Here is an 8,874-nt window from a genome sequence, read left to right on the forward strand (position 1 = left end):
GTCTGTGTAAATGGTAATGGTTTGAAAGAGAAACACTGAAACAAGGCTGTTACCTTTGCTCGGGAGTGACCCGCAACCCACACAAATAAAGATGGCAAACAGGTGTTAGGTCTACCTCAAAGGTCATTCAATCAGATTTCTTCATAACCTAAAGCCACTGATGATCACCAAATGTGGTTTTATTGGTTTATATTCAACATCACTATGGTGCCATTTGTTAAAAAAAACTGGCACTTCCTTCAACACCAGTTAGTATGTTTCTTACAGCAACCCTGAGATTGAATGGCTGTTTCAAACCACCACTGTGAGTCAACTGCAGCTTTGTTAACATAAAATATCTGATTGACAGCTTCTTCCTCGGGAACATATTAACTATATTTGGTTCCTTACTGATCTAGTTCAGGCCCAAATCTGCCTAATTTTCACATTACTGTTTTGGGGCATCTGTAATTGTACAGATGTTTTAGATTTGCCTGCACTCACTCTTGTTTTTCAGGGCAGGATTTTAATCTGGCATCTGCACCCACCTTTACTGTTCTGGTTTATTCCTCCCAATGTGACTTGACTGATTCCATGCCCTATGTCCATCTTCATTTGGCATTTCATGCATTGCTGCAGTCTTATGTTCTGAAGGACCCTCGTGTTTTGTATTAAGCACATGTGGTTGTTCTAAGAAAGAAGGGATGTTTCACTTACACTAAATTCGTAGGGTTTAGTCCATTTGTCCTTCAATTGCCTGTGTCCCAAGGAGTTAAATCAGATCAGATGATGGGTTTGCTTTAGTTCATCTCTGCACCTTCAGGGATCTGTCGTTTCCCATTCGTCCATGTTCTTTACTCACATTTAAAGCAATTCTCATCAGGTTAATCTAAATCTTTTTAGTATGTGCTGATTTACAGCTGAGAGCCTGAAAGCATTTGTTAACCCGCTTTTGAGTGATCCAAAGAAATCACTACACACGGAATCTGTACCACATGCCATTAACAGCAATTTAGCACTAAACACCTTCTTGTCACCTACGTCCTGCGGTATTATTTTTCCTTCTTTGGCCCTTCCTACTGTCAGTTTTCAACTGTGTCCATATGTATCAACAGTTATATTTTGGCAAGAATTATTCAGAGATGTATAACATTCAAATTGGTCCCTGAGCGTTATTATGTGGTTTGACCTCCAAGATGGTGGGTCAAACTGAAGGTAATTTATAGTGCAAACAGGCTCTGAATTTCCCTGAACATTAGTCAAAGCTCTGGTGACTCCTGTGACCATAATTGAAACACAGGGAGATAATTTTGTTTTGCTAAGGGATTAATATAATTGCCCAGTATTTAGTAAGTGTAGTATGTCAACACAGCCTTCCCAATCCAATTTTTGGCAATTGGCTGTGAATTTGTAGGCCCCTGCTTTATAGTTTGTTCTTTATATGCTGTAACCTCGTTAGAATGATCCTTTTCACTTTTGCACTCCAGCAGTTTGGCCTTCCAGCTGCTGCACAATGTCTGTTTGAATCTTCAGAAAGGATATCGGTCAGCTAACAAGTGATGTCTTTGGTCACTTCAGCAGCTTTATACCCACCTTTCTCTTTGCAATTCATCACGCAACAGGCCCTGGCTGGCAGCCCTGTGGCAGTCCAAGCAATTACTGATGAGTGAAAAACAATTTTAAACGAATGATTTGCAGGGTGAAGAGAAATATTGCGCACATGTGAAAGAATGGCTTCACCAGAGCTTCACAGGCGAGTATGTGTACCCTTTTTGGAGTGCAAAGTTCACCGGCTGCACATGGTGATATGTTTATCATAATCACATTATAGTAGGAAGTGTTTGGGTTTGCTCCCCATATGTTCTGCATTGGTTTGAGTAATTCAAAACCTGGTTTTCCCTCTGTTTACCGCCGCCATAGCTGCCATGCTCCATGTTTGTTACTGCGAAGCATCTCAAGAGGCTCCCGCCTGTGAATGATAGTGACAAATGCTGACCAAAAGTAGCATCCAGGTCACATTGATGTTCAGAATGAGGTCATAGTTCAGATAATCTGATCTGGAGAAGATTTCACACCATATGAATCTCGCCCAAATCCGATTTCTGATCTAGGTTACATAAAATCAGGGAAAATCAGATTCAGGCCTGCATCAGGCCTTAATCACCAGGTAGAGGTGTCTGAGTGAATGTTGTGGGCCTTTTGATAGACCGGAGATCTCATCGATTTAAACAATTCAAACCAATCTTCCAAATGTTTTTACTGATTTTATCTAAAAGGTATTTCCTGGAGTGTTGGCCTTATTTTTTACATATCCATGCTTTAAACCTATGCAGGGACATTGTGTTTTTTGCAATGTGAGGATGAATTAAGTAGCAATTAGTGGAGAATGAAATGAGCAAAGCAATGAAACCCTGAACTGGCATCTTTTACTGAGACTGTTTTGGTTTACCCTCCTTTGTTTCCTAGGTGTTACAATTCTATAAATTACAATAATTTCAAGCAGTAAAACAGTAGCCTAGTCCAACGTTAGACATCTTTTCCATGTACCAAATTAAAATGGAGATCAGATGCGTTGGCCCCGATACGCATGTAGTCTTACTGTGAATTCACCCAAACATTTATTTCCTGTACTTATGTCTTGGTGACTCACCCGCCCGTTGAACCGATGATGATTTCACCCTTTGGCACTGGGAGGAACATTCTGCATATTTATCTAGGTCTGCTTCAAAGTTGTCACGTTCAAGAGCGCAACCGCAAGACACATGGAGGCACACGACAGCGTGATTACCGAACTTCAAACACAGTCTGGGTCATCTCACAATCCAGAACCAAGAGTTGCTTTTGGCATAGCAAGTTGGCTTAATGATTATTTATGGGCGGGTTTCTTTAAAATTGCAATGTTCCGTTACATTTATTCACCATTTCTCATTTTAATGTTTTCCATTTAAACTATTTTGAAATCAATGTTGCACCTTTATTGAACGGTTTAGACCACTAAACCACCGCACCAGACTTCATCCACCTCCATCTGCCTGTTGGCTCCAATGAATATATCAGACCCTCCCTTAATGTTTTATCTAATATTATAAAATGCAGTGGACTGTTTCGTTGAATGCCAAGCCCAGCTCCCATTTGTTAAAACAGCTGTAGGGGTCCAGAACTCGACACCACAGCTCCACTTACACCTCTCTGCTGCTGAGGTTCAGGCTGTGAATGATGTCATTGCATTGTCCATTGTCCGTATTTAATGTTTTATAGAGAGTATACATGCTCTGATTGTCGAATATGAAAGCCTTTAATGAAATTATCCTTTGTTTGCTTTTCAGTATCCTGCTGCCTTGATGAACCTGGGAGCGATCTTACACCTCAATGGGAAACTGCAGGACGCTGAAGCAAATTACCTCCGGGCCCTTCAGCTGAAACCCGATGACGCCATCACTCAGTCCAACTTGCGTAAGCTATGGAACATCATGGAGAAACAGGGCTTGAGGACCACCAGACCATGAACTTACCTTGTCCACCGTCCCAGTATGCCAGGCCTCGGGGAAAAAGACGGAACACTCGTCCGCTGGACATTTGTTCTCACCATCCAGGAAGATGGAAGTCTCAGTGAGGCCGTTTGTTCAGAGGAATCTCCATAAACCTCCTGAGCTTACCTCAGGCCAAGAGCACAGTTCACAGTTTGGCAGGCGCTCCTCATTATTTGGACTCTTTACGACTTTCCTCTAGTTTAGTGCTCTCACAGGAACCACACTTTTCCCTCTTTCTTTTATAACTCGAGTACTTGAAGTTGACATAAGTTCACCCATCAAGGATTGTGATGATCAAGGTTTTTAAGAAGCCGCTGTCATTTATTCAGGGTGTTTCGCATTCAAATGTAGCCTGAGATAAAGTGAAAATCAGAACACAAAGCTCAGAACGCTGCAGTTTCCATCAGCGTTTCATCTTGTCCTGGAGCATAGATTAAACAACCCCACTCAAGGGTTACCAGATTTAAAATAAACATCCTGTAACTGAAACTGCACTAAATTCTGTTGTTATGGTTACACACACTTATAATAATGTTGATTAATGAAAGTCTGCCATTTGCTGCAGATACGAGGTGAAAAATCATTCTACATTCTATCAATAAAGCAATTCTGATAGCAACTAAAAGTTCATTGAAGGCTTGATATCAACAAAAACAAACCATTTCATTCTAAAAATGCAAAAACAAAAGGCGCTGGGATGTTTTTCCCCTTCTTCACAATGCCTTACAGTAAAAGCTGTAAATCGTTTTTGGGGCAGTGTACAGTAGCACGCAAATGGAATTTTTACTGCAGCTCCTGTTTCTGTGCTGGCAAAGAACAGTGAGAAGCTATAAATGGAAATATTAAGCTACCTTCCCGCGAAGGTCAGCAACAGGAAGCAGACCAGTACGGTCGTTTTTGGTTCGTCCGCCTCCTCTGAAGGTGCCTGCAGCTTTTACAAATGAGTGTGCAGAGCCATAAAAAAAAGAAAGCTCTTCTTACCAAATACAAAAGCTATGCTGCTCCAAAATCTTTTCATCATGGATCAGTGCACAGACATGGCACATCTAAGGGAAATGTTTTTAAAGTGTTTTTTTTTTTAATTATACTGATTTCAATATTTGTATAAATGGATCCTAATATATACTGACACTGTGTATAGTATACATGAAATGGAGCAAGTTTGGTTCCCTGAGGTATGTTCCCTATTGTCAAACCATAAGGGTTTTTATTTGTAAATATTATACGCAGTTAACCTTCGTTTATCGGAAACATTAAGTGAAACAGCACCTTCCAAAATCTTGAAAGAAATTCACGTTTCTCTGTCTAACGTCCATCACTGCCTGTGTCCTTTAAGTTTCTACATTGTTCATGCTCCATTTTACAGTAGCAACAGAACCAGCTGGCACTGTGTTTTCACCTGTAAAAATGGAACAGAGGGAAAAGCGCTCGCTCCCGTTCTTTCTGATCCTCACAGGTCACATTCAATTCTGTTCTCACACACTAAAGCAGTCAACTGGTGTTCCCATTTCTCCCTTCTGTTCTGTATTTGTGAAGAAAAGTTACATTCTAATGCTTAACTGAAGATTTTGTTTTTTTTTTTAAAGTATACTCTGTGTCTCTGCTCAGGGATCTCAAGCCGTGGGTTATCGCAGAAACTTGTTCACAGAGTGTTTACTAAATTAAAGATTTATTTTTGAAAGCTGTTGTATTTGTATAAATTATCAGGATTTGTAGCTTTTTTGTAATATAAATGAACAATGTGCCAGAATAGACTGTTCTCTTCCTAATGTTGTTCTTTTTTTCCACAATAAATTTACGTTCTTCTGCATTTGCTTCAGTCCGTGTGCGGCATTATTTGCATTAGGGATTTTAATCTAGACTCAGTTATGGGTTTTATTTGCTCTCCACCTTTCGAAAATGTGCATTCCCTCCTGACCCTGGAGCAAGGTTTAAGCTCCAAGAGAATTCCTTGATGTTCCTGTTGGATATCAGACTTAATGGGGTGGTCTTGCATGCTGCGGAACAAGCTTTACAAGGCCTTTTAAAGTAACCCCCTGCAAATTTACCAAAATGTGTCATAAAACGAACTCAAATGGATCTCGTCTGCTTTGATGTTTGAACAACTGAAGGAGAAAATATTCCCATATGGAATGAGTAGCGGTGTCTGCACATGGCTGGTGTATTTCGGTTAGCACCACCCTCACAATTGAGACCCCGCTGACAAGAAAAAAGGCCCACGCTGTGAAAGAAGTCAGCTGCCCTTGTGATGTTTCTCACGTGTCCACGTGGAAGGTCTGCTCCCGTGATCGGAGCTCACCACGGTGCCCACTTTCCCTATTGGGATGGAATGTGTGGAGGCCGCCACCGCTGTCCGGTCCGGTTTGAATCTTCTTCTTCTCATAACGCAGGTGCTCCTCACTGAGCTTCACAAATAAAACGGGGAGGGCTGCTGCTTTGACAGAGAGCCAGGGGAAAAAAATTTGCATGCACTTTTACTGTCTTATTTCTCATAAGTCTGTCTGAGAAGGCGAAGTATATATCAGTGCATACTGTATGTGCCAAGCAGAGGGTAGTATTTTTAGATGTTACAAACGTGCAAGTGATCTTACAGTCTCCCTTTCCCCCAATTTAAGCAATCTGTACTCGTGCAAGCAGCATGGTCACAAAGGAACCACCCAGCCGCTGTCCTGAAAAATGTCAACTACTAAAGAGTTATAACATTTGCAGCCATAATATTAAACTCTTTCTTGGCAGAAGAAATGTTCAGTTTGCTGCACAAAAAGAGTAAAAATGGGTGCGGTAATTATAAGCACTAGTGGTTTGTTGCCTTCTGTCTCCACTCCTGATGTTTTAGATATAAACACAAGTGCTAGCTTAGGTATTCAAGGAGGTTTCCACCTCCTTGTCTGAAAATAAAACTGATTTGCTTTTACAGGCTGGATGGCCTTTATTTTTAGGTAAAGCTTTTATCTTTACATGATCAGTCATGAGCAATATCCTTATAGCATCTGTTGCTATGATGATCATGATCGCTCATGAGCATATGCAGGCATATTTTCTGGAGTGGCTGGTTTCCAACTTCAACCTGATCCTTTATCAGCTGATTTTCTCTTCAGGCTCAAAAGGACTAAATCTTAATTTCAAATGGAGTAAATGAACCAAAATAAGAGCCTGTGTTGAACCACTTATTCTCCAGACTCCATATAAGGTGACCACAGCACTTCCAGCTCTCCTAAAATGAACAAGGCATGCTGAGCTTATGTGTTCTCATGGATCTCAGTTGGATAAACAGTGATGCTTATGAGCGTTCCTGTCCCCGTTTGCCTTTAGAGATTTTATGTGAACGTCTCATTTTGTCAGTTGCTATGAGCTCAGCACAGTCTCAGGCATGTGTAGATCGCCTGTTGAGCTTGTGGAGTCATCTGAAGAATTACAAATGAAAACTAAGGAGAAGGGTTACTGAACCAAAACAAAATTATTTAGAGCATAAGCACAAGCTGCACAGTTCTGGCACCTTCAATCATTAGACCCTCAAAATTGGTCAGGAGCAGCTTAAAAGGCCCCTTTTAGAGTAAAAGGAAAAACCTGAAGGAGGACCACAGATGAGGGATCCCTGATATCTGTATGAATGTATAGAAAATAATAGAAATAATAGAAAAGAAGTCCATGGGCCCAGGTGCATCTTCAGAGGTCCTCTATTGGAGCTCTGGGCCACTTGACCTTCAGGTTTGATGGACCATATCCAGGATCAGCAGGACTTAAGAAAACACGACAGGCTCTGGCAGTGATAGTCAAGAATGAAAGGTTATAGTCAAGAACTGCATTTATAAATAAACAATAGCCAAAAAATGTTCCTCCCCAGGAGAAACTAACATCTCGTTCAACATGATTTCCTGGTCTGGTATCAAAATATTCACATTTCTTTCAAGGCACTAGATAAACCCCGGATTCCCTATGCACCAAAGGAAAATAAAAATGTCTTCCCATCTCAAAACATTCTTTTTTCCTTCTGTGCTTTAAATCATCTGTAGGAGTTCAAGCTGAGAGAGAAGAATTCATGTTATTATCCATCTGATCTGGGAAACCTGCCATTATCGAGCAAATATTGTGTGGTATGTACCGACAAGCTATCACTGCTTTGATCCGCAGCGCCTGAGCCGGCCGTTTCTTTAGAGTGGACAGCCATGTATGATGCCTACAAGTCCTCGCCTCTGGATCTAATATCAGTTGTTATTACTTGAATGGACAGGCATTTAGATATGACTCTGCTTCTTATTATTAAAGCACTCTGACATGCAGAAAGGAAACTGTCTTTCGACTGAATCACTCTTGAGGCAATAGTTGCTGCTACTGTGAGCTGGCAGAAGCTATAATGTGTTCATCAGGACATTTATTTATGATATATGCACTTCTGAAAGTCCTGTAGTCAAGACCACATGACATGAGACAAGAGAGTAACTAGGCAAATTGCAGGTGAGAGTGAAGTCTAAAATAAAGACCAAACTCATACTGTTTTTTTAAAGAAAAAACAAACCAATGCACAATCAATATACAGCCTCTCATACCACAAAGTTTATTAAAAATATATATTTTATATGTTCATGATAGATGAAATAGACAAATTTTCAGTGTTTTTGAGTGACTTTATGACGTTAAATTAGTCCTGTCATTAAAACCAAGTCAAATCAAGGCCCACTGCCACCAGCCTACCATCTAAAGAACTGCCTCCTACCTTCTCTTTTTTGTTGAGAAGGTTAGAAAAAGTCACCATTATACCAAAATGCAAGAAATTTGGAACATCCAGGACTGGTCTGATGAAGCTGAGCAGTCTTAGGAAAAGGGTTTTGGTTACTAACTTCACCAAGAGCTCAATAAGGCTGATCGCTGAGGTCTTGAGTGCAGATGAGGGAACGTTCCACAGGGTCAAACACCAATCTGAACTCAATGGTAAAGACGCCAGACAGAATCATCTTCACGGTCAAAGACATGCGACACTGTAAATCCATGGAGGTTTCACCATCCTGCAATGACTCCAACCTACAACCAAGGTCTGACGGAGCTTGAGAAGAATAGCTGGGGATCCCCAAAATATCCAGATGTACAATGATTGTGGCATCAGACCCACAAAGACTGGTGGTTGTAACTGCTGCCAAACACACTTAAGCTGAGCACTGAATAAAATATCTGAATAGTGAAAAGTTTTCTTTTTAAATGAATATACAAAACATTCAGTTCTGTTTTTGCTAATTCTGGTTGCACAGTGCACATGTTTTATTATCATTGGGCAGCAATACAACAAAATTTGAATACAAGTAAGAGCTTCTGATGTTTTCTGACTGCACACCATAGCACAAACACACACAGAAAGAAAGAAAGAAAGAAA

The 8,874-nt window shown here is 40.6% G+C and overlaps 1 protein-coding gene across 3 annotated transcripts in view; it reads left to right on the forward strand.

Moving 5' to 3' along the window:
- Positions 1-5,319, forward strand: part of tmtc2b (transmembrane O-mannosyltransferase targeting cadherins 2b) — a 75,215-nt gene extending 69,896 nt beyond the window's left edge. For all 3 annotated transcript variants that reach the window (XM_057052009.1, XM_057052011.1, XM_057052010.1), the window contains one exon: positions 3,306-5,319. In XM_057052009.1, the coding sequence (XP_056907989.1) occupies positions 3,306-3,485 (180 nt within the window). In that variant the 3' untranslated portion in view covers positions 3,486-5,319. The remainder of the gene's footprint in view (positions 1-3,305) is intronic.
- The last annotated feature ends 3,555 nt before the right edge of the window (positions 5,320-8,874 follow it).

The sequence above is a fragment of the Takifugu flavidus genome, chromosome 13 (genome assembly GCF_003711565.1).
Source record: "Takifugu flavidus isolate HTHZ2018 chromosome 13, ASM371156v2, whole genome shotgun sequence".
In the NCBI taxonomy this organism is placed as follows: Eukaryota; Metazoa; Chordata; class Actinopteri; order Tetraodontiformes; family Tetraodontidae; genus Takifugu; species Takifugu flavidus.